At 45.8% G+C, this 26901-nt stretch overlaps 1 protein-coding gene across 1 annotated transcript in view; it reads right to left on the minus strand.

Moving 5' to 3' along the window:
• Nucleotides 1-2869: 2869 nt before the first annotated feature.
• PGAP6 (post-glycosylphosphatidylinositol attachment to proteins 6) overlaps nucleotides 2870-26901 on the minus strand; it is a 57311-nt gene continuing 33279 nt past the window's right edge. The window contains exons 6-13 of the mRNA XM_040356372.1: nucleotides 25884-26194; nucleotides 23331-23424; nucleotides 14868-14991; nucleotides 9959-10095; nucleotides 9129-9307; nucleotides 7190-7336; nucleotides 5484-5600; nucleotides 2870-4353 (exon numbers count right to left, since the gene is read on the minus strand). Coding sequence (XP_040212306.1) covers nucleotides 4057-4353; nucleotides 5484-5600; nucleotides 7190-7336; nucleotides 9129-9307; nucleotides 9959-10095; nucleotides 14868-14991; nucleotides 23331-23424; nucleotides 25884-26194 — 1406 coding nt within the window. The 3' untranslated portion in view covers nucleotides 2870-4056. The remainder of the gene's footprint in view (nucleotides 4354-5483; nucleotides 5601-7189; nucleotides 7337-9128; nucleotides 9308-9958; nucleotides 10096-14867; nucleotides 14992-23330; nucleotides 23425-25883; nucleotides 26195-26901) is intronic.

Consider the following 26901-nt stretch of genomic DNA (forward strand, 5'->3'; position numbering starts at 1 on the left):
TTGGGTTGCGTCTTACGCAAATATATGTGCGTATTAGTGCATAAGTGCTAGGGTCGCCTGTTCAAATCCCAACCACGGCACTACCTGCCTGGAGTTTGCATGTTCTCCCTGTGCAGGTTTCCTCCGGGTACTCCGGTTTCCTCCCACACTCTGGTAGGTTAATTGGATCCTAAATTGGTCCCAATATATGTATGAATGCAAGTTAGGGATCTGCGATTGTAAGGCCCAATGCACACGAGACGCTGGTAAACTCGAGTTCAGGGGCATTTTTTTCAACTGAACACATTTAATGTTATCCTATGTGTCCATGCACACATTCACGTTTTTTTTTGCGTTTTAAAGCAGTTGGGTTTAGGCTCGTTTTTTCAGACGCAAAATTTTGGGTTCAGACGCAAATGTTTTTGCATTTCAAAGCTTTGGGAGGGTCTATAATGTCTTTGTTATGAACGCTGAGAGCTGCAAACGCGGTAAAACGCAGCTAAACGCTGCAAAACGCAGCGAAATTCGCGGCAAAAACGGGCGTTTTAAACGCCGGTTTTTGCCTTTGAAAACTTGAGTTTACATGTGTTTGCATTTGCTTCTCGTGTGCATGGGGCCTAAGCTCCTTTTCGGTCAGGGACTGATGTGAATGTACAATATATATGGAAAGCGTAAATTGACGGCACTATAGAAGTACCTAAAATAAATAAAAAATATCACTGCGTAAAATACTGTCCAGCAATGATTTTTGCATTTTATTTTTTACTGATCTATAGGCAGCGCACGTTTACTCGCCTGTGTGTACAGGTCCATTAAAAACAATGGGCTGCTTTTAGGTCAGTAAATAAAAAAAATGCTTAAATGCCTAAAACAGCTGCGGTATCCGTGTGCAAGAGGCCTTATCATGTCTGTGATCACCCTCCACAGGAGCAGGACAGGGAAAGCTCCCACGGCATCATGGGACCTTTATTTGTAGACCAGTTCAGCCATGAAATGAGTGTCCATTAAAAAGCCAAGATTCAAATCTGCACTCCCGGAGTTGAGGGCCTTTTCTTTACATCTAAATAAAAATATCCTTATAAGAAATGTCAAGAGTTCTTCTCAAACGACCCACCACCCGAGCGTCTCCTGCATCTCATTGCATCGTTTCTGGATTTTAAAAAAAATAAAAATTATTGCTTCGCCCCTCCAATAATTTGGATCCTCTGGATTTTGCTCATGCATATCAGATTTCTGCACATTCAGTGGTCACTGAATCTAATTATCTAATTAAGGCATCAAGACATGCAGCCAAAAAGCCATTTTTCCCCCCCTTAAAGCTGAACTCCAGGCCGGTGTAAAAACCACCAATGAATGGGGTTATATATTCAATAAAAGAACTGGAATCTGTCTTTATAATAATATCTCTTTGTAATACGCCGACTCTCTGACTGGCGAGGTAGGGATGGCACCAATCAGCTGATCAGTATGACAAGTCACATGTTCGAATTTTCCTTCCAGTACACAAAACACTTGTCCATCCCACCAGTCGGAAGAATGGCATGGCTGGGCACAAGCACGTACCTGTACGTCCTCTTTAAGAGCCCAGCCGTGGGGTCGCGAGCGCGCCGCCAGCTTGCGCGCTCGCGACCCGGTTCGAAGCTCCGTGACCGCGCCCGCGGGACTCGATCGCCGCCGGTGTACCGTGATCGGTCACAGGAGCTGAAGAACGGGGAGAGGCGAGTGTAAACACACCTTCCCCGTGCTTCACTGTGGCAATGTCAGTGATCGCCTGTTCCCTGATATAGGGAAAGACGATCACTGACGTCACACGTCCAGCCCCGCCCCCCTACAGTTAGAAACACACATGAGGTCACACTTAACCCCTTCAGCGCCCCCTAGTGGTTAACTCCTAAACTGCAATTGTCATTTTCACAGTAATCAGTGCATTTTTACAGCACTTTTCGCTGTGAAAATGACAATGGTCCCAAAAATGTGTCAAAAGTGTCCATCATAATATCGCAGTCACCAAAGAAAAAAAAACACATAATCGCTGATCGCCGCCATTAGTAGTAAAAAAAAAAAAAAAATTATTAATAAAAATGCAATAAAACTATCCCCTATTTTGTAAACGCTATAAATTTTGCGCAAACCAAATCGATAAACGCTTATTGTGTTTTTTTTTACCAAAAATAGGTAGAAGAATACGTATCGGCCTAAACTGAGGAAAAAAAGTTTTTTTTATATATTTTTGGGGGATATTTATTATAGCAAAAAGTAAAGAATATTGCATTTTTTTCAAAATTGTCGCTCTATTTTTGTTTATAGCGCAAAAAATAAAAACCGCAGAGGTGATCAAATACCACCAAAAGAAAGCTCTATTTGTGGGAAAAAATAAAAGGACGCCAAATTTTGTTTGGGAGCCACGTCGCGCGACCGTGCAATTGTCAGTTAAAGCGACGCAGTGCCGAATCGCGAAAAGGGGCAAGGTCCTTAACCTGCATAATGGTCCGGGTCTTAAGTGGTTAAAAAGGAAGAGAAAGCTGAGAAATGGCCTCATCCATATCCTGCTGTTCCTTACACTACCCAATCACAAGCGTAAAGCGGCGTGTTGGTGAAATGCTGGACCTGATGATAGATGCAGATTAGCTTAAAGTGGTTGTAACCCTCAGGACATGAAATATGAACAAAGCCTATCCCTCTATAGCAGGGATCCTCAAACTACGGCCCTCCAGCTGTTGCAGAACTACACATCCCATGAGGCATTGTAAAACTCTGACATTCACAGACATGACTAGGCATGATGGGAATTGTAGTTCCTGAACAACTGGAGGGCCGTAGTTTGAAGACCCATGCTCTATAGTGTGTACTTGTCTCAATCCAGAGCACCAAGTGTCATTTCTGTCTGCCGCTTCATTTCTCTGCCATCAGCATGAATCACTTCTGACAAGTTTTCCTGACACCAAGAGAAAAATGGTGACAGGGGAAGGAGCACCAGAAAATGTACAGCCTCGGCTCTGTTCCTGTGTGAAGGGGGGGGGGGGGTGTCCCAGCAAAGCTGTCTGGATTGCCTGGCTTAAAAGAAGTCTAGCCTGAGCTCGTTTGGCTGGGCTCCCTTCTCCTGTGGGTCACAGGAGTGCAATTTGTTCTGCTCTCCTGTGACCCGTTTTCAGCAGAGAACGGACAGATGTGCGCTCTCTGCTGACGTCACAGAAATCATTCCAGGCACCGCGTCATCCTAACAACGGAAGTCGGGATTCGCCAGGTGCCTGGACTGATAGCCATCTCAGCCTCTCAGGGAACTGCTGAGAGCCTGAGACGGCTGCTCCCCGCCCCTCCACAGCTCAGCGCTCCAGTGAGCGTGGGGGAGCAGAGCAGAGAGATGCTCATTGACAGTCAATTGCTCCACTCATGGAACTGTGAGAACCGAGCCATCGGCGGTGTTTGATCGCTCAGTTCTCAGCGTAGAGGCACCGGGGGGACAGATCCACCTAGGCAAGTAAGATGGAGGAAAAAACCCCAAACCCCATACTTCCCTTTAAAATCTCAAGATTTGCTGGACAGAATCACAAATCCTTTGGCAGGAAAACCAGCTCCCATTTAATGTTTCAATGGTGGATACAACCGTGTCCCTGGAATTCAGCTTTAGGTCCTTAAAATATTTAAATTGCATGAAAAGTACAAGAAAGACGTAATGCAAAAAAAAATAAACTAATGTAAAAAATAAATAACATTGTTCTGTATGGAGGTGTGTGCGAGTCACAGAAGGTTCTCCAGCACCGATCTCCATAAACCAGAGAAGAAAATTCCCAGTTGATCTGGAAAATCAGAACTTTGCAGTCTCTATTCCCTCACGGAGGTTAAGAATAAAACTGGACAGTGGCCTTCTTCCAACAGAGTTCGTATTAAATAGAAAGTATGTTAAGTCCCTGTGTTGTGGTTTTTTTTCCGTTTATATATTTTTGCACCGCTCTACAGTAAAACACAAAAGAGAAAAAAAAAAAGTGATTAAAGTGCAAAAGCACTCATTTAAAGTGACTGGCGTCAATGTTTGGAATTTAGCAAAAAAAAAAAAATTTTTTTTTTAAAAAAAAGGGGTCATGTGACCACATACAACTCCTCCCGGTCCTCTTTACAGATCTTGTATCTGCAGTCCAGCATTTGCGACCACTTCCACGATTTTGCGTTTCTTTCCCGGGGCGGAAGCAGGAAGGCCACACTAGCGGCCACCATGACGTGCCACAGGCTGTGGGTGTAGTAGTAGTTGGCGTTGGTCTCGGCAAAGACGTAGACTGAAATGGCCGTCAAGGCCAGGGCCACTCCGGGTAATAGGAAGAAGACCCATCGCTGCCAGCTTGGCGGGTAACAGTGGCGACGTCGGACTCCTCTCCAGGTCTGAAATGGAAAAAAATAAATAAAAAATAAATAGAGGAAGTATTTCAGAAAAGAGTTGGCGGTAGGGCGGCTTTTTTGTTATCTTTTTTTTTGCACCGTTATTGTTTGACAGTGATCGCAGTTTTAGCGGTCACAAATGGCTTTCATTCATGACAGCTTGCTTACTATTGTGAACTGTGCTTGGCTACAGCTAAATCACATGATACAGGGTGCTGTGATTGACCCACGTACCATGTGATAGCTGTGGGCCAATCACAGCATTACAATAGTAAGCAAAACATGGAAGCCAATCATTAGGCCGCGTACACACGATCAGTCCATCCGATGAGAGCGGTCCTTCGGACCGTTCTCATCGGTTAACCGATGAAGCTGACTGATGGTCTGATGTGCCTACACACCATCAGTTAAAAAAACGATCGAGTCCAACGCGGTGACGTAAAACACAACAACGACGTGCAGAGAAAAATGAAGGTCAATGCTTCCAAGCATGCGTCGACTTGATTCTGAGCATGCGCAGGTTTTTAACCGATGCTTTCGCATACTAACCGTCGGTTTTGACCCATCGGTTAAGCGTCCATCGGTTCAATTTTAAAGCAAGTTCTAACATTTTTGACCGAAGGATAACTGACCGATGGGGCCCACACACCATCGGTTTGGACCGATGAAACGGTCCTTCAGTCCGTTTTCATCGGTTTTGACCGACCGTGTGTATGCGGCCTTACTGTTTTGTTTATATTGTAATCATGTGATCTCTATGATCTCTAGCAATCCTGATACCCCCGGCCACTCACAGTGGCTAGGTACCAAGCACAGTAATCCACCGGACACAGCCGTCACAGGATTGCACCACTGCAAACCCTAGGTCAGTGATGGCGAACCTTGGCATCCCAGATGTTTTGGAACTACATTTCCCATGATGCTCCGCTACACTGCAGAGTGCATGAGCTTAATGGGAAATGTAGTTCCAAAACATCTGGGGTGCCAAGGTTCGCCACCACTGCCCTAGGGGGTGCGCAAGTTCATGTGTGCACCGCGACGCACTGAGAAAAAATAAATAAAAATAAAAATGGAGCAGGGAGAAATTAGAAGAAAAAAAAACACCCCTTTAGTAGGTGACACATTGCCCTTACCCAAGCGATGATCAGGATTATCAAAGCGAACAGACACGGCCCCAACATGTTCCAAATTCCTCGCCGATCAAGTTGCATAGACATTGCGATCACCAGGGATCCCAGCATAAAGAGCACCTGAAATTGGAAGAACGATTGTGCTACCAAGAACTTGATTCAATATTACACCAATATTTAAAAAAAAAAGCTTTATTATTATTATTATAATTAATAATACATTATTCTTTTTTTTCCCTCTTTTTTTTATAATAATAATAATATTATTATTATAAAAAATTATTCTAATAATAAAAATAATAATATTATTATTATTATTATTATTATTATTAATATGGGGCGGCTGCCGCTGCGGCTTGTTAAAATGCTTAGTGACCCCTCCTTAGGCCCCATTCACAGAAAAATTTAAAATAATACAAAATAAATAAAATAAACTCTAACTCCTAACCCCAATATTAACCCCTAACCTAACAAAATAAATAAATTAACCCCCTACCCTAACCATTAAACTCTAACCCTGAACCCCTTAACAAAAAAAGCAAAAAAATTAACAAATACAATAAATAAAACCATAATCCTAATATTAACCCCTAACAAAATAAATACGTAAACAAATAAATGAACCCCTAACCTTTAAACCCCTATCCTTAACCCCTGGAAAAAAAAAATAATAATAAAAAAAAAAAAAACACAATCCTGACCCTAATATAAACCCCTAACCTAACAAAATAAATCAAATTAACCCCCAACCTAAAAACAAATGAAAAAAAAAATAAAACTGGCACCCTGAGCAGTTAAAAAAAAAAATTCAATTTTTTTTATTCATGTTTTTATTACCAATCCCCCCCCCCCCCCCCAATTTTCTGTATATGAAAAGAAAAAATTCTACTTATCCTCCCTACTCTAGCACCGTCATCGACTTCCTCCTCAAGTCCTCTTTGGGTAAAAGGACAAAAATGACACTCTGCCCATTTCCTGAGCCTGTCGTTCACCCCCAACCCCCCAGGGTGGCACCCGATCATGGGGATTGGGATCACAGTACTCCGGGACTAAACTGGGCTCATATGTCATTATGTGAGTGCCGCTCAGTCCTGGAAGAATGCCCCTCCCACACCGCAGTAAGAGGAAGTTGCCATGGTGTCACTGGACAGAGGACATAAAAAAAAACACACACACACACACACACACACACACACATATATATATATACACATACATATATACACACACACACACACACACACACACACACACACACACACACACACACACACACATATATATATATATATATACACACACATATACATACATACATACATACATACATACACACACACCTTTTTTTCCTGAATAAAAAAAAATACTGAGGAGGGGGCTTCAGGGGGGAAACAGGTTGTGGAGTAAATGGTGGAGTTCTGCCTCATTGATGGCGGCAGTGAGTGGATTTGTGAATCGGAACCTTCAATGCAGGTTCTGGTAAAGTGCAGTTTGGATTGAGAGTCTCTTCAGAGTGCTGCCAGCAGAGGGCAGCACAACACTACATTAAAAAGTCTAAAGACTCAAACGCCTAATACTGTATAAAACTGCATTGCAGCGATAAAAATTAAAGCTTTACTTAGTCTCCTAAAAGCAAAAAAAATAATAATAATCCAAAAACAATATCTCACATCTCAGGAGTCGTACACACAAAGACCACTACTACTTACATATTTAACTGGCTTTCTTAGCCTGGCCATACACAGGATGGTCACCCAGATGGCGACGACTGAGCCAAAGAAGTCGCAGAACTGTAGCGTGTCGTAGTCCATGATACACATGACAGTCACTCCGGGCTGATCGCAGGCGTGATAGAACTGAAAGAGCAAAGCGGAATGTTGCATGACCACGGATGGAATTAGGTGAGGCAGGAAGGGAAGACGCCCAGGGCGCACACAGGGCAGGGGTGCAATATTGCACATGAATAAAATATGAAAAACGTCTTACATTCACAATGAGATACTAAAGTCTCATTTTTTTGTTTAAAAATAAAAAACATGTTGTACCTACCTGCTCTGTGCAGTGATTTTGCACAGAGCATCACCGATCCTCCCTCCTGCCCCCACAGTAAGCAGCTTCCTATGGGGCACTCGAGCCGAGCCGCTGCTCTGGGTGTCCATTCAGACACGGAGCCGCGGCTCAGCCCTGCCTCCTCTCTCTCTCCGCATTGGCTCACCAACTTTGACAGCAACGGGAGCCAATGGCGGGCACTGTGTGTCTCAGCCAATCAGGAGGGAGAGTCCCAGGAAGAAGAGTCTCTTGTGCAACATCACAGGATCGAGATGGGGCCCGGGTATTAGGGGGGGCTGACCTAAGAATCACTTCAAGGGATACAATATTGTCCTCTTTCCAAAACCAGTCTCTTGAACTGGGCTGCGAAAGAGCAGCAGCGGACTGATGAGGTTGTCTTCCTACTAACTCTACTATCTCCTATTGGCATGTTCCTAGTCAACACATTTGCATGTAGCACACCCGATTTGTTCATAGCCCTGCCCTTCCCTCTCCTAGTCTGAGCTCTGTGGTACATGGGATTGCAAAGACTGATAAGAAGTTAAATCTGGTACAGTGTTAAAGTGTTACTAAACCCACAACAGTAAAATCAGTCTGTATATACAGTAAAGCATGCTTGTGGAACCCAAGGGGTTAATCCTCTGCATTGTGTAAAAAGGCTGTTCAATCCTGTCTTCTCTGATCCTCCCCATTTTTCCACAGTCCTCAAAAAATAACCTGATATTTACAGAGCCAGGGGACAGGCTGCACATGCTCAGTTTGGTGTGTATTACTACAGAGGTTTTTTTTTAACTTTGGAGGGTGCATGTGATCAGCACAAGGCCAATGAGCACTGTACAGACAGAGGGTCAGGGGTCCTGCATCCTGATAGGCCAATCAGGGGAGAATGAAAACTCCTCCTACAAGCTTTAACCAGACACTGATAGAAGTCACAAGACTGCTATATTCTGCTGATGAGAAAAGGTATTTAGCAGCTTATATTTAATAAAATATTTGCATTTCCATGTTCTGTATACTGTGGGAGACCAGATATAGTGTATGCAGAGTCCTGGGGAGACCAGATATAGTGACTGCAGGCTCCTGGGGAGACCAGATATAGTGACTGCAGGCTCCTGGGGAGACCAGATATAGTGAATGCAGGCTCCTGGGGAGACCAGATATAGTGAATGCAGGCTCCTGGGGAGACCAGATATAGTGACTGCAGGCTCCTGGGGAGACCAGATATAAAGACCGCAGGCTCCTGGGGAGACCAGATATAGTGAGTGCAGGGTCCTGGGGAGACCAGATATAGTGAATGCAGAGTCCTGGGGAGACCAGATATAGTGACTGCAGGCTCCTGGGGAGACCAGATATAGTGACTGCAGGCTCCTGGGGAGACCAGATATAGTGAATGCAGGCTCCTGGGGAGACCAGATATAGTGACTGCAGGCTCCTGGGTTTAGTAACACCAAGCATAAAAAAAAATAAAAAAAATGTATTAATGGCTACAGAGCTGAATTTGTGTTTTTAGATCTTCCCGAGGGATAAAGCTTGGATAAAAACAATGAAATTATTATGACTATAAAAAGTACAAGGGGCAGAAACAGGCAAGTGACATACCGTAGAGAAAAACATGGTGTAGAGGTAGACCGCGGCCTCCACAAAATACAGGTGGTAAATGGCGACCGCAATAGTGGGAATAAAGATGAGATTACTGAGCGTCAGCAGCATTGTGGCGAGTAACTGTTGTGCCACGGACAGCGCATTCCGGTCATCTGTACAACTCCAGCCACCCCAGCCTGGAATAAAAAAATAAAATAAATTGAGGACAAAACTCTTTTTTACTACACTTGAGGAGTTATCACCAAAACGTTATTGTGTTATTTTTACCTTGCATACCACCATCTTATTCCAATGCTCTTACATACCACAGAGGAGACTGCAATTTATAATAGGAAGCTGGGAGGTACGAGATCCTCATTGTTAGAACCTATTATGGAACAGTGAAGACCCGGGTATGAGACCCTCCTAGTTGGATCGATTATCTAAAATTGAACATGAGATTCTCCTATCCTGAGCCTATTATCTAACAGTGAACAGGAGGTATGAGATCATCCTCACTAGAATTATCTATTAGTAAACAGAAGGTATGAGACCCTCCTAGTTAGAGGTCATCAGGGGCGGACTGACCATTCGGGCACTGCAAAATGCTCGTTAACCTCGTTACTCGTAAACCAAGGTTCCACTGTAACTAGAATTCATGGTAGGCATTGTAATTGGCTACCCAAAACAGTTATGGATTCAGGAAGCCTATAACGTTTAGGAGTTCTGGACCAAAGGTGCAGCACAGGAGAAGTCCTGCATTCAAGGACAGGAGGAGGCAACAAAGAAAGATGTCGGTAACCTGAGATCTCATTCATAAATGCTTCCATACCACTCACTCTACTTACCAGCTTTGCAGCTGCAGGCGGCAAACAGATACCCGTTCCTCCGCAGCAGGCGGCACTCGCCGTATTGACCGCAGTCATCCAGGCAGGGGCTGAGGTAGGCAGACACGATCACTGTGGCCACCTGCTGCTGGCATGCACTGAAAAAAAAATTAAGGATTCCATTATTAATGTCCTATGAAAAACCCAACTCTTTAATAGAGGATTTCTAATTGGTTTGTGGAAGTAGACTACGTTGTGTTATTAACCACTTCCCATCCAGGTCAATTTAAAAATTTTTTTACTCAGAACCCCCAAACACACATATATATATATATATATATATATATATATATATATATATATATATATATATATATACCGTATTTATCGGCGTATAACGCGCAGTTTTTCCCCCCCTTAAAATCGGGAAAATCGTGGGTGGGCGATATACGCCGATCCTGCGGTCTCTGGGCGCCGCCGAAATAGACCGTGGCCGAGTGTACTGCGCACTCGGCTAGGCTTGGCCACGCCCGCAGGACCACGAGAGAAGCCGTGCGGAGCCGAACAGACAGGAAATCCGGCTCTGTACAGCTCGGCTGAGGCGCCAAACTCAAAAATACAAGCCTGGCAAGACAGCAGACGGACACCTCCAAGCAAGTCCGCAGATGGATGCCGGACAAGCCGCAGATGGACACCCACAAGGCTGGATGGACTCTGCGCAAGTCCGTAGACGGACGCCGGACAAGCCGCAGATGGACACTCACAAGGCTGGATGGACTCTGCGCAAGTCCGTAGACGGACGCCGGACAAGCCGCAGATGGATGCCGGGCAAGACAGCAGACGGACACCGACAAGGCCGCACCGACGAGCATACATTAGTTGCGACGTGAACGTAATTAACGCACAGCCCTATTCGCGACGAGTTACGTAAACTACGGAAAAACCAGACGCTGTCCCGACGGCCATACTTAACAAGGCATACGGCGGACCGACGTAAGGTTACCCCTCATATAGCAGGGGTAACCTTACGCTTACGGAGACAACGGACACCGACAAGGCCGCACCGACGAGCATTCAAAATGTAAGGTTTTTTTTCCTTAAAACTTCCCTTAAGCTTGGGGTGCGCGTAATACGCCGGCGCGCGGTATACGCAGATAAATACGGCATATGTTTTTTTTTTTTTAGCAGAGACCCTAGGGAATAAAATGGCGGTCGTTGCAAATTATGTCACACAGTGTTTCCGCAGCAATTTTTCAAAAAACAAAACAAAAAACAATAAGACACACAAAACAATAAAAGTTAGCCCAATTTTTTTGTAGAATGCGAAAGATGTTACGCAAAGTAAACAGACTAAGACTGGGAGGCCATTAAAGTTCATGTGCGTGTAAATGCAGGTGTCCCAATACTTTTGGTAATATAGGGCCAGATTCTCGTAGATTCTGGCGTGGCGTAGCGTAAGCTATTTACACTACGCCGCCGCAACTTACTGGAGCAAGTGCCGTATTCTCCAAGCACTTGCTCAGTAATTTGCGGTGGCGTTGTGTAAATGGCCCGGCGTATCCCCGTGTAATTCAAAGGGGGCGGCTTGTATTTAAATTAAGTGCGCCCCCGTGCCGAACGAATTGCGCATGCGCCGGCCTTAAACGTAGGACCACTGCGTAGGCTCCGTAGTACGCCGCAAATACATTGCTTGCGATGTGAACGTAATTAACGCACAGCCCTATTCGCGACGAGTTACGTAAACGACGGAAAAACCCGACGGCCATACTTAACATGGCATACGGCGGACCGACGTAAGGTTACCCCTCATATAGCAGGGGTAACCTTACGCTTACGGAAACGACGTAAACCACGGCGAAGCAGGGCAAAAACGTTCGGGAATCGGCGTATCGGCTCATTTGCATATGCGGCGCTGAAATCGACGTAAAAGCCACCTAGCGGCCAGCGTAGTATTGCATTTAGGATCCGACGGTGTAAGTAGCGTACACCAGTCGGATGCTAGCCTAATTCCGGCGTATCTTGTTTTGAGAATACAAAACAATAATACGCCGGCGGGATTTTCGAATTACGCCGGTGTATCTATAGATACACCGGCGTAATTCTTTTGAGAATCTGGCCCAGAGTGTACATACTGGTAATACATTCAACAAAAAGCAGAGTTTCCCTTTAAATCAGCGGCTAAGCCTTGCATATATAAAGGACATGTTTACATTTCATTAAGGAATTGGCACGCAGATCGGCTTTTAATCTCATCAGTTGGGAAGTGTCCAAAATTTCAACCATCGGGGGAGTTTAGTTCTAGCCATCAGCAGGCAGGCAAACACAGGCGCACAATGCCGCAACACGTTCTAATATTGACACGATGGAAAATGATGTTTGCTCAGGGAAAATGTACATCTCCAGGTGTCACCGATCAGCAGGAAGCATGGAAGATCTCACGATGGATGGTCTCTTTCTGTACTGGGCACGTTGTGTTCGAGTTTGCAGCTTCATCATTTCATTCTCGCCAATGTTCCAGTTTAAGCCGGTGCCATGATCTCGGATGCTGGATGGAGAGCGATGCTCAACTTGTCTCTTCAGAATTCCCCAGAGGTGTTCCCCCGATTGGGTTCAGATCAGGAGACATACTTGGCCACTGAATCACCGTTACCATGTTCTTCTTCAGAGAAGCATCAGTGGCCTTAGAGGATCGTTTTGGATCGTTGTCATGTTGGAAAGGAGGCATGGTAGCATCTTCTCTTTCAATATAGAACAGTACATCTGTGGACTATTGATACCATCAAGGAAATGCAGCACTCATGCAGCCCCACAGAAGGACACGGCCACCACCATGTTTCACAGTAGGCACTTTTCTTTGTACTCCTCACCATTGTGACGTCATACAGTTTTAAAGCCATCAGCTCCAAAAACATTTATCTTGGTCTCATCACTTCAGAGTACAGAGTCCCAGTAGTCTTCGTCTTTTTTAGCATGGCCCCTGGAAAACTCTAGGTGGGTTTTTTTGCGCAAGGGCTTTAGGAGAGGCTTCCTTCTTGGACGACACCCATATATGCCATTTCTATCATCCTCTGCAGTGTACACCGTATTGTGACACGGAAAACAATCACCCCAGTTTGGTTTTCTACTTCTTTAGAGAACTGCAGTGAACTTGCATGGTGAATTTCTTCAACCCTTCTCATCAGAAGACGCTCCTGACGAGGGATTTACGTCCGTGGACGGCCTGGACGTCTCTGTAGTTCCATTCTTGTTACTTTTTTTTTATAACTTTTGCTACAGAATTCTGACTGATAAGTTATGAAAAACTTTGCTGATCTTCTTGTAGTCTTCATCTTTCTTATGTAAAGAAATTATTTTCTTTCTCAGGTCTTGTGACGTTTCTCTTCCAGGTGGTGCCATGGCTGACAGCATGAAATGGGAGGGGCTTTCTTTGTTAAGTAACGCCCTTTTTATAATCAACTGTCTGCTGGACAACCGTTTAGTGAATAATTAGACTCACCTGTAGTTAAATTCTTGTTAATTGGGATTTTGTTGTCTAAAATTTGGCTTTGCTCCTAAGGCTGGTTCACACTGGTACGACGCGACAGTTGTACTACTTTGGATCCAACTTCAATTAATAGGGATCCGACTTCCAACCCCCGACAATACCAGGCACTGTGTCTGGTATGAATCTTGAGGAGGAACTCCACGCCAAATAATAAAAAAAAAGAAAAAAACGGCACAGGTTCCCCCTCTAAGGCCCCGTACACACGACCGAACATGTCCGATGAAAACGGTCCGCGAACCGTTTTCATCGGACATGTCTGATGGGAGATTTTGGTCTGATGTGTGTACACACCATCAGACCAAAATCCCCGCGGACAGAAAACGCGGTGACATGGCGGTGACGATGACGCGGCGACGTGCGCGAACCAGGAAGTTCAATGCTTCCACGCATGCGTCGAATAACTTCGACGCATGCGGGGGATTTCGGTCCAATGGTTAGGTGTACTAACCATCGGACATGTCCGACGGACAGGTTTCCACCGGACAAGTTTCTTAGCATGCTAAGAAACTTTTGTCCGCTGGAAACCTGTCCGCTAGGCCGTACACACGGTCGGACATGTCCGCGGAAACTGGTCCGCGGACCAGTTTCAGAGGACATGTTCGGTCGTGTGTACGAGGCCTAAGAGCATACCAGGCCCTTCGGTCTGGTATGGATTTTAGAGGGAACCCACTACGCCAAAAAATCCCCCCCCCAAAGTCCATACCAGACTCTGAGCACACAGCCCGGACGTTCAGGAAAGGGGGGACACTTTTCCCCCCAGGTGAATGGGTAGGGGTACCCCATACTCATTCACATAGGGCGAGGGGGTGGCATCTGGGGGCTCCCAGATTCCAATAAGCCCCCCGCCCGCAGACCGTGACAACCAACAGCCAGGGTTGTCGGGAAGAGGCCCTTGTCCTCATCAACATGGAGACAGGGTGCTTTGGGGTGGGGGGGCCGCAGGGCGCTCCCCTGCTACAAAGCACCCCCCCCCCCCATGTTGAGGGCTTGCCGCCTGGCACGATTCAGGGGGGGGGGGCCCACTATATATATATATATATATATATATATATATATATATATATATATATATATAAATAAATAACTAAATAAATAAAATGTTTGGAGGTTCCAAGTAAATTTTTAGCAAAAAGGCCAGATTTTGTAAACAAGTTTGAAAAATAGGCCAGGTCCTTAAGTGGTTGACTAATCTTGGTTGCAATCAACGGGTGCATTTGTGGGAGTATTTTGTAGTATAATTTTTCATAGAAAATGTTGATTCTGAAAGGAAAATAAAGGTTTTCTGACATATGTGTTGGGGTGTACTCATTTATGCTGAGCACTGCACATAGTTACATTGGTCCAAGCTGGATGTATTAAATGTCTGCCAAAAAACAAGTGTTTTACCTTTCATTGTCCTGACACAGGACTTGCATGGAGAGGTACCACCTGCCGGTCTCGGGGTACGGTATATTGTAGGTCCCTCCATAGGCAGCTGCATTCAATCTGTAGGAATAGCCCTGAGAAAAAGCTGCCGGAAAGAAAAGGGAAAAATGGTCAGAAATGTGCAAGATCAGCACAAAGATAGAAAACACGCTCCAAATACAACCGCAAATGGAATGCCAAGTCATATAAAGTTTCCTTCATAAATAAATAACGCGCACACTCCCAACACCCAACTGGATGGTCCTGAACTGGCAATCCTACGGTTCTGTTCCGAGAATGTGGACGTGGGAGCGGACACAGAGGGAACGCTCTTCTCTCCCGACGCCTGATCGGAGGCCGCGGGGTAGTGGGAGGAAGGCGAGGTATGTGGAGCTGGGGATGGAAGTCATTAGATGTAAACCCAAAATACAAAAATCTCATAGATGCTTTAACGAGTTTTCAGTAAAAAAAAAAAAAAAAAAAGTTGTTTTCAATCTGTAAAAATCAGAAAATTTCATAAAAACAATACTGGGTGATCCTGCCATGCAGGTCTTTTGCTCAGGTACTTCCTGTCATAGGATAACAATGCACTTGTCCAATGCATATTACATGTAAGGTCAGATGACGTCACTATCTAAAAATACGTGTATATATATATATTGTAAGGGGTTCGCTCGGTAGCGGGGTGTCTGACCCCTTGGATGGGTTTACCACACACTGAATTTATACAGACTGGTAGTCGAAGACGGTTGAAAACAAAGATTTTGAAGTAAGGAGATTTTGGTTTATTCTTCGATCTTGCTGGAAACAAGTGCAAGCATCCAAACAGCATAAACAAAATCAAACATAAAATAAACCCTGGCCACTTGGGGTGTCTACCTTCACCACACAGGAACCTATCTATGAAGTCTGACTCAGCCTACTGCTGGGTAGACAGTGCTGGTCATACAGCAGAAAAACAATAGTCTTGATTTTTATCACACAAAAAATCAATCCTCCTCACCTCCTCAGAAGACTTTCTGGCACTGCTCTCCTTACTCACAAGCACTGCTCTCCTTACTCACAAAGACTCAGGATGATGCAGCCAATTAGTGGTAATCCTCTGGACTACTTATAGAGGCCTTAATTGCCTCATTCTGAACAGATGAAGTCTTCCAACGCCCTTAGACCTTCTCTGGCTACGTCTGCAGCCGACGCCCAATAACAATTGGTGCCTTGTCTAAACAAGGCAGACATGTATGTCCCGTCTGTGACAACACCCACAGATTTACCTGACTTTCTGTCACAATATATATGTGTGTGTGTGTGTCTCAAAAGTATTGAGACACCTGCTTTTAGCCCAGGTTCACACTGGGCTGCGGGAATGAAGCCGTGCGTGTTCAGGTCAGTCCCGATTTCGACCGCTATTACAGAGACATCTGTGCAATTTTTTGCCCAAAAACAAAATATGAGGCATCTTCAAAAAGTTTCCATATAGTTTTATATTTAACCACTTGCCGACCGCGCACCGCAGTTATACGTCCACAAGGTGGCTCTGCTGGGCGAGAGCACGTAATACGACGTCCTCTCTCCCAGCCGCCACTAGGGCGCGCGCGCGCCCCCCGCTCGCCCCCGACTCCCGTGCGTTTGCCCGGCGGGCGCGATCGCCGCCGGGCACACGCGATCGCTCGGTACAGAGCGGGAACCGGGAGCTGTGTGTGTAAACACACAGCTCCCGGTCCTGTCAGCAGGGGAAATGCTGATCTTCGGTTCATACAATGTATGAACCGAGGATCAGTGTTTCCCCTAGTGAGGCCACCCCCCCCCCCCACAGTAAGAACACACCCAGGCATACTTAACCCCTTCCCCGCCCCCTAGTGTTAACCCCTTCACTGCCAGTGGCATTTTTATAGTAATCCAATGCATTTTTATAGCACTGATCGCTATAAAAATGCCAATGGTCCCAAAAATGTGTCAAAAGTGTCCGAAGTGTCCGCCATAATGTCGCAATACCGAAAAAAAAAATCGCTGCCATTACTAGTAAAAAAAATATAATAAAAATGACATAAAAATACCCCCTATTTTGTAAACGCTATAACTTTTGCGCAAACCAATCAAACGCTTATTGCGATTTTTTTTTACGAAAAATATGTAGAAGAAAACGTGTCGGCCTAAACTGAGGAAAAAAAATGTTTTTTTATATATTTTTGGGGGATATTTATTATAGCAAAATGTAAAAAATATTCATTTTTTTCAAAATTGTCGCTCTATTTTTGTTTATAGCGCAAAAACTAAAAACCGCAGAGGTGATCAAATACCACCAAAAGAAAGCTCTATTTGTGGGAAAAAAAGGACGCCAATTTTGTTTGGGAGCCACGTCGCACGACCGCTCAATTGTCTGTTAAAGCGACGCAGTCCCGAATCGCAAAAAGTACTCTGGTCTTTGGGCAGCAAAATGGTCCGGGGGTTAAGTGGTTAAAGTAACCGATTTAGAAAATAAAAAAACAAACCTTTAAAACCCCTTTAATAGAGTTAAAAAAAAGGGGGGAAAACATTTGAAGGACCCTCGTAAATAAGTATATACTGTACATAAAATGATTTACAGTTGTGGTCAAGTTACCAGGACACTGACAAATTTGGCATCAATGACCTCTGGGCACCAAAGACTTAAACCCAAACTGTTGGGAAAATATCATGTGAAGGAGGAGATCAACAATTCCAACCCCCATGTACAGGCCCGGATTTCCCACAAGGCCACTGAGGCCAGGCCTTGGGGCGGCAGGGCTCCAAGGGGCGGCAGTGGCATGGATTCCCCCGACGCCCGGAACATACAGTTAAGTGGCGGTAAGTTATGGGGGAATCCGCTCGCTCGTTAACAAGTGATTGCGGCGATGTCGCCAAAATCACTTGGAAAATCTGTGCTCCCGTCCGTCTCCCCCCCACCCCACATACCTCTCTCTGCTGTCTCTGTCTTCGGGACTCTGTCCTCCCCCCGGCCACCGAGTCTGTCTCCTGTCCCTGCTGCCGATGTACACAGAGAGAGGGGAGAGCTGTGCTCTTCCCATCTCAGCTGTGACAGGAGTTCTAGCACAGTGCTAGGACTCCTGTTTCGGAGGTGACAGGGTCAATAAAGAGAACATGTCACCTCCAATTGCTATCACACAGGAAATGTTTTTCTCCTGTGTGATAGCAAAAAAGTTAAGTGGAAAAAAAATTTGATAACAAATAAATAAATAATAAGAAATAATAATTAAATTAATACAATAAAAAAGGAAAGAATAAGAAAAATAATAAGAAAATTATACAAAAATTTAAAAAAGTAAGCGACAAGCTACAAATAAATAAAAATAAAAAAAGTGATAAAAAAAGTAAAAAAACAAACAAAACATATTTGAACTAACTGTGCCGCACATTCTCTGTTGATTTGGGGGGGGGGGGGTTCGGTTGGCAGGGAGGGGGTGCATTGTGGAACCTGGCCTTGGGGCGGCAGGGAGAGCAAATCCGTCCCTGCCCATGTATCACTTTACTGGTGAGCTTGAAACATAAGCCTCCATCACCACCGTCACCTGATCTAGTGTCCCGGACTTTTATGGTGAATCGGCACACACCTGTCAAGCTTCCCACAATACTTTTTTCAGAAAACAAATCAATCTGATTTCATATCAAAGTTCTACCCACAGGCAAAATACCTGATAAATATCACATGGGAACAGGAGTGACGTAGTCTGTCGTACCTGTTGGTCTGGTATATTAGGCTTTTGTTTTGAGGCCGCCAGTCACGTTCATACATGCTCAGTAAAGTGCATCATGTGCTACATACTTCTACTGGGCCGCACCTGCAATCATCATGACATAACTTCTATCAAGCCCCAAGGAACTGATGATGCTCATGCCTCTGCTGTCTTCAGAGTTATGAACGGGTTAGGGACTGTAAGTTTGTTCTTAAGTCGAATATGTTTGTAAGTCGCAACAGCATGCGCAGAACAGCAGATACGTAGGGCTAGATTCAGGTAGGGCGACGTAAATTTGTGCGGGCGTAGCGTATGTTATTTACGCTACGCCGCCGCAATTTAGAGAGGCAAGTGCAGTATTCACAAAGCACTTGTAGCTAGATTCAGGTAGAGTTAGGTCGGCGTATCTACCGATACGCCGACCTAACTCAGAATCTGCGCCGACCTATGTTTAAGTGTATTTTCAAACAGAGATACGCTTAAACATATCTAAGATACGACGGCTTGCGCCGTCCTATCTTAGGTTGCAATATTGAGGCTGGCCGCTAGGTGGCGCTTCCATTGCGGTCGGCGTAGAATATGCAAATCAGTAGATACGCCTATTCACGAACGTACGTCCACCCGCCACAGTACATTGACGCCATTTACGTAACGCATTACAGGCCTAAAGTTATTCCATCAAATAGATGGAATAGTAATGTTAAGTATGGCCGCCGTTCCCGCGTCGAAATTCGAAATTTTTACGTTGTTTGCGTAAGTCGTCCGTGAATAGGGATTTACGTTGTTTACGTCCACGTGAAAATCAATAGGCCCGTGCGGCGGACGTAGCCGCAATGCACACTGGGAAATGTAGGCGCACGCACAGTTGAAAAAAAAACGTCAATCACGTCGGGTCAAGCCTCATTATCATAAAACACGCCCCCTTAGACAAATTTGAATTAGGCGCCCTTACGCCCGCCCGCTTTAGGCTACGCCGCCGTAACTTAGCAGGCAAGTACATTGTGAATCATGTACTTGCCTTGCTAACTTACGGCGGCGTAGCTTAAATGCTTTAAGCTACGCTGCCTTAAAGTTGCGGCCATCTATGTGAATCTAGCTATTGCTCTGTAAGTTGCGGCGGCGTAGCGTAAATCTGCCGGCGTAAGCATGCCGAATTCAAATTGTCAAGAGGTGGGCGTGTTTTATGTAAATAAAACATGACCCCACGTAAATGACGTTTCTCACGAACGGCGCATGCGCCGGCCGTGAACGTATCCCAGTGCGCATGCTCCTATTCACGTCGCAAATAGTCAATGCTTTCGACGTAGCGTAATTTACGCAAAGCCCTATTCGCGAACGACTTACGCAAACGACGCAAAATTCGAGGCTGTCCCGACGTCCATACTTAACATTGGCTATGCCTCATATAGCAGGAGCAACGTTACGCCGGAAAAAGCCTTACGCAAACGACGTAAAAAAATCCGCCGGGCGCACGTACGTTTCTGAAACTGCGTATCCAGATCATTTGCATATTCTACACTGAAATCGACGGAAGCGCCACCTAGCGGACAGCGTAAATATGCAACTAAGAGACTTACGCCAGTCGGATCTTAGCCTAATTTCGGCGTATCTTGCTTTCTGAATACAGAAAGAAGATACGCCGGCGCAGCTTTGAATTTACGCGGCGTATTAATAGATACGCCAACGTAAATTCTTGCTGAATCTAGCCCGTAGTTTCCAGATGTTCCATCGAATGTGCTTGCCGCCGAAAAAGGCTCCGCCGAATGTGCCGCCGTAGAAAAGTGGCCGCGCATGCGCAGAACCACAGATACAGTGTTTTCCGATGTTCCGTCAGATGTCCCCGCCATCGAAAAGGTCCCATTAAATGTGCCCACTGTCGAAAAGTGTCCACGCAGCCTCCCATTCGTAAGTAGGAGTCGTTCGCCAGTTGGATGTTCGTAACTCAGGGACTCCCTGTATTAATTTATATGCACTGTGATTCTGTACTTGCTAAACATACTGCGGAAATCTCCCTCCACGGAGTCTGGCTGCCGCCATTTTAACTGTGGGCAGCTGAAGCGGTTGCCTGTTCATTTTGTTTATTTCTAGCCCCGAAGAAGAGTACAAACCCTCACAAACGTGTTGGAATCTTGTTTTATTTTTTCCTAGCAATAAGACCTCCAATTATGACCCTCTCCCTACACGTGCCTTCCACTTTTAGCATCCACTTGTTCCTCTGAACATAGCGCTTCATAAAGACTTTGGAGTACCTATTCCCCTCAGCCATCATGTTTTACTGCCCCCCTTTCCCCCCCTCCCTGGGCACATATGTGAATGAGCCCTAATTTTCACAACAGGGCCATTTGCTGCCCCCTGTAGTCAAGATAAGAAAATGGATGGTACCAGCCCTCTGGTTAACTGCAGTACCTAGAGGATATTGGGGCCCCTACATGTATGGTGTGCAGATATTTTGTAAATTATTAATATACATGATTTATATAGCGCCTACAGTTTGCTAAATGAGTGTATAAGTGATCAAAATTTACGACATAAACCAAATGTAGGGTCAAATAAAAAAATCAAGTGAGGTCATAGTTGACGAAACACGTCAGCTTCAAAGCTATTTGCACTACTGTAACTAGGCACTGTCTATTCTTAATTTCTGTAAGATTTTTGGACTTTTACATTTGCTTAAGTTGGTTTTACACAATGTGCAACTGCTTGGTGTGGTTCCATAACCACATCTGTCCTGAGAGAGACGGTGGGTCATCTACACTAGTGGTCATCAGCCCTGTCCTCAGGGCCCGCTAACACGCCAGGTTTGCAAGATAACTGAAATGCATCACAGGTGATATAATTTGCTGCTCAGTGATTGGTGTATTCTAGTCTGCATCTCCCCAAGGTAATACATAAAACCTGGCCTGTTAGTGGGCCCTGAGGACAGGGTTGATGACCACTGATCTACACCGCAGTTCATCTACACCACAGCCAGGGCTGGACTGGGACAACAATTTGGCCCTGGACTTCATCCAGACAGGCCCACTTTTGACAGGTCTCTCCCATGGCGGCCGGACAACACCCGCACCCCCCCCCCCAAGCCCCCTCTCCCCGCCACCCGCACCCCCTCTCCCCCTTCACTAGCCGTTCTACTTTATTAGAGTAGAACGGCTGGTACTGGTACTCTTATAGGCAGTGCCAGTGGGGAAGCTAGACATTATTTCACCCGGGGCAAAGAATCAGTTCAGTGCCCCCCTTATGGGACAAGATTAGGCAGACGTGAGAAACTCCCAGGCCATAGCTCTTGAGTCAGCTGTTTGTCCCCTCCCCCTTGCTCCTCTGTCGTCCCCCCTGCTCCTCTGGTCCTCCCCCTGCTTCTCTGTTCCCCCCAGGTGAGCGCTGCGGGGAGGGAGAGGAGGTGAGCGCTACGGGAAGGGAGAGACAGAGGAGCAGAGGGGGCGGCGGTCCTCTGTCACTGAAGCCTTCGGCCCACCGGGAAACTCCATGTAGTCCCAATGGCCAGTCCATCCCTGACCACAGCTGTGGGGAGTTGAGAGATCCAACCTTCAGAGACACCCGAGAGATCCCGCTTTCCCGTTGAATGTCTATTTACCTCTGCCTGTGTGACTCACTACCGTCAAGGTATTTGGGACCACAATTTCTGGTAAGCGTACCCCTCCATTACTCAAGGTGGTGGGATTATCACGTTGGTGGCGATTATTAAATCAAGGATCACCGCTTCAAGCACTTCTATGCATTTTGAAACTGTAGGGGTACACCATAGGTGACCCTCTGTGGACTATTGAGTTATTAAAACATTTTGGGTTTCTTTTAAATATGTTTAAGTTACCACCACTTTTTATTATTTGAACCTACACTTATTGATATACAGTGGAACCTCTGTTTGCGAGTAACGCGGTTAATGAGCGTTTCGCAATACGAGCACTGTATTTTTAAAAATCCTAACTCGGTTTACGAGTGTTGTCTTGCAAAACTGGCAGGATTCAGGCCAAATCGGTGTGCAGTACCGCGTTTGGCCTGAGGTGGGGGCGCCGGAGCCAATCGGCACCGATCGCAGCCGTTCGGTAATGCTCCGAAAGACACTGAAATGCTCAGTTCCCGAGCCTTTTCAAGGTTTGCCGAGGTGTCCTCTGGCCTTTCTGGCTGTTTCCAAAGCTCTCCAGTGCCCCCCACCTCTGGCCACATGTGGTATTGCATTGAAGACAATGCGGAACAAATTATTTTAGTTTCCATTGATTTCAATGGGGAAACTCGCTTCGATATGCAAATACTTTGGATTACGAGCATTCTCTTGGAACGGATTATGCTCGTAACCCGCGGTTCCACTATACATTTGGTTGATGATGTATATTTTGATAATCGCTTATATGCACATTTAGCATTTTGTATTTCACAAACTTCACACAATATTTATCAGTTGAGGTGCTTGCAGCTTTACTTTAAGATAATATAATTTGCCACATCTAAAACCCAACCTCACAGTACTAAATAAGAGACAAACACTCTGAAGAGCAACACACTAAGTACACTATAAAAGGCAATAAAGCCTCCATTGGAAGGAGAGATAAACCCAACATCTCCCTCACCTACCCTTTCTGTTTCACTGAATACTTATCATCATATAAAAAGGCGCTCTTAAATTGTAATGGCAGACATGTCACACTAAAAATAAGCACAGCCGAGCAGGCGGAGACATCTACCTCTCCTCTAACAATCCTCTAGGGAAGTGAGATGTTACCTGTTGTGCAATGCTCAGTGGTATTCAGCGTAAGTACAGGAGCAGCCGTGCTCAGGCATGCAACCACAGTGACGTTGGAGCTGCTTTTCCCCGTCTGGAACCAAAAAAAGAACAAGATGTAAATGAGGAGCCCAGGGGTGTTATCAGTTTCTCTCAACCTCTTTATTGTGGAGGAACCTATGAAATAAATTTCAGGTCTCCGGGAAAAATGATTATGACCTACAGCTTATGGTAATTACCACCATTATGGTCAATGAGGGAAGGTCTCTTATAAATCATACAATATTGGTCAGTGAGAAGAAGGCCTACTACAATATTGGTCAGTGAGGACTACTACAATGGTGGTCAGTGAGGACTACTACAATGGTGGTCAGTGAGGACTACTACAATGGTGGTCAGTGAGGACTACTACAATGGTGGTCAGTGAGGACTACTACAATGGTGATCAGTGAGAGGAAGGCCTACTACAATGGTGGCCAATGAGAGGAAGGCCTACTACAATGGTGGTCAGTGAAAGGAAGGCCTACTACAATGGTGGTCGGTGAGAGGAAGGCCTACTACAATGGTGGTAAGCGAGAGGAAGGCCTACTACAATGGTGGCCGGTGAGAGGAAGGCCTACTACAATGGTGGCCGGTGAGAGGAAGGCCTACTACAATGGTGGCCGGTGAGAGGAAGGCCTACTACAATGGTGGCCGGTGAGAGGAAGGCCTACTACAATGGTGGCCGGTGAGAGGAAGGCCTACTACAATGGTGGCCGGTGAGAGGAAGGCCTACTACAATGGTGGCCGGTGAGAGGAAGGCCTACTACAATGGTGGCCGGTGAGAGGAAGGCCTACTACAATGGTGGCCGGTGAGAGGAAGGCCTACTACAATGGTGGCCGGTGAGAGGAAGGCCTACTACAATGGTGGCCGGTGAGAGGAAGGCCTACTACAATGGTGGCCGGTGAGAGGAAGGCCTACTACAATGGTGGCCGGTGAGAGGAAGGCCTACTACAATGGTGGCCGGTGAGAGGAAGGCCTACTACAATGGTGGCCGGTGAGAGGAAGGCCTACTACAATGGTGGCCGGTGAGAGGAAGGCCTACTGCAATGGTGGCCGGTGAGAGGAAGGCCTACTACAATGGTGGCCGGTGAGAGGAAGGCCTACTACAATGGTGGCCGGTGAGAGGAAGGTCTACTACAATGGTGGCCGGTGAGAGGAAGGCCTACTACAATGGTGGCCGGTGAGAGGAAGGCCTACTACAATGGTGGCCGGTGAGAGGAAGGCCTACTACAATGGTGGCCGGTGAGAGGAAGGCCTACTACAATGGTGGTCGGTGAGAGGAAGGCCTACTACAATGGTGGTCGGTGAGAGGAAAGACTACTACAATGGTGGTCGGTGTAGTTCCTCCATACTTTGGGTAACAATTGGAACAATGCTACTTGCACTGGTGGTCTCTTACAGAGAGCTAACATGGTCATTGGTGTCAGTGGTTAATTACGTGAAGAATAAGAGAAGTTCCACCAGTTCCATGCTGCTGGCTCTGCCAAGTGGCAGTAGTGCCGGATACATTTAGGAAAGAGACCTGCCACTGCTTAATGCTAAATAAACCTCTAGCAAATACTGGAGGAACCCTGGTTGAAAAAGGCTGCTGTATGCATTATCAGCACTTTAAATATGGAACCAAAAACGCAGCTGCCACATTTTTTAAGCTCAGGTCATAGAACATTAAAAGGAGAACCTGTAGTGTGGAAGAGGTCTCCAAATAAAGGCAACCAGAGGGCAAAGGACTAAGCATCAGGGTTACCTGTGGGCTGATCTTTGACACTACTGACTTGCCGTGTTTTGCAGAGGCTTTGTTTGTGTTTTGGGGCCACCATCTTTGGTAGAAGCAGAGCTCTGCTTCCTCATGTCAGAGCCTGGACAACCGGGGCATGGACAGAAGTCAGATATGGCGCCATGCATTTGTCAAGGTGCATGCGTTGTATGGCAGTTTAAAATGCACTGAATAGTTCTAGGATGAACCGTCACAATTATTACTACAGTGGAACCTTGGATTGCGAGTAACGCGGTAAACAAGCATTTCGCAATACGAGCGCTGTATTTTTAAAAATCGTAACTCGGGTTGCGAGTGTTGTCTCGCAAACCGCGCACGATTCAGGCCAAAGTGGTGTGCAGTACCGCATTTGGCCTGAGGTGAGGGGCTCCTTTCGGAAATGCACGCAAAGGCCCGAGGACAGCTTTGGCTGACCTTGGCAAACCTCAGGAACTGAGTCTGAGGTTTGCTGAGGTCAGCCGAGGTGTCCTCGGGCCTTTCCAGCCGTTTCAGAGGCTCTTCAGCGCCCCCACCTCTGGCTGCATGCGGTATTGCATGCCATTGAAGTCAATGCAGAACTAATTATTTTTGTTTCCATTGACTTCTATGGGGAAACTGGCTTTGATATGCGAGTACTTTGGATTACGAGCATTCTCCTGGAACAGATTATGCTCGTAATCTGAGGTTCCACTGTACTTATAAGTAGGCAGCCTATCAATTCTACAAATTAATACCTTGGTAAAATATGAACACTCACCCGGTTTAGTTGCAGATTGACCACTAGCATCCCTCCATTGTCCATTTCGGAATCGATACTCAGCATGACCACACTTGGCAGTTGAGCAACCACTGGCACTGAGGGGCCGTTAATGATATGGAACCTCACCGACACCACATCTAGGTCCTCCCGGATCACAGGGTATTTCTTCAGGCAGGAGCTGCCCCCAATAGGCAGGACAGTGGCATTGCTAGGAGGCAGCTGACCATCTTGAAACAAAGTGTTGTTGGATGACAGCGAGTTCAGGAAAGACAGGATTGACCTGGAGCCGATCACTCCCGGTTTACAGACTAGAAAACAGACGTGAAGCTTTAATTAATAAAGAAAAATACAAAGTATAATGAAAGTATATCTAAACCCAAAAAGTTTAAGGCCCAATTCTGGAGATTTGTGCAAATGGATAACAAGAAGCTAAACTCCATGCAGGAAACAAGCAATTGCACCCCCAATAAAAGTGGAATTCCGCAACTGATCAGCAAATTGCACATCTAAAATCTGCAGAGCTCGGCTGCCAGCAATGAGAATCATGCATGTCTAAAGGAATGCCGTGAATGCGTTTCGTCATATAGTTCTTGGGAAAAGCAACACAGTGGCTGACATCAGCCCTAAAAATGATGCCCACACATGGCAAAGAGCAGAGAAAGCTAGTAGCCGTTTGTGGTGGGCCAATGAGTAGGGATCAGAGGACCTGGCTGGGCGGTGTGGCAGCAGTCCTGGGAGCACAAGGTTGGCTGCAAAGCGTTATCAGCAATAAGCCACTACTGCAGTGATCGGTTGCTGCAGAGGTAGGTAGGGTAGTATTAATCTATTGAAAGATGAATTACAGCCTTTTTTTTCCCCCATACTTGTGGCAGGTCCTCTCCTGTGTTCAGAGTGATTACTCTCAATTCTCCGCAAACTAGGGTTGCACCGATACCACTTTAGGACAGAATACAAGTACTGATCGTTTTTTTCTTACAGATTACCAATATTTTTTGTTTAATGTCACGTGACAGTG

The sequence above is a fragment of the Rana temporaria genome, chromosome 6 (genome assembly GCF_905171775.1).
Source record: "Rana temporaria chromosome 6, aRanTem1.1, whole genome shotgun sequence".
Classification (NCBI taxonomy): domain Eukaryota; kingdom Metazoa; phylum Chordata; class Amphibia; order Anura; family Ranidae; genus Rana; species Rana temporaria.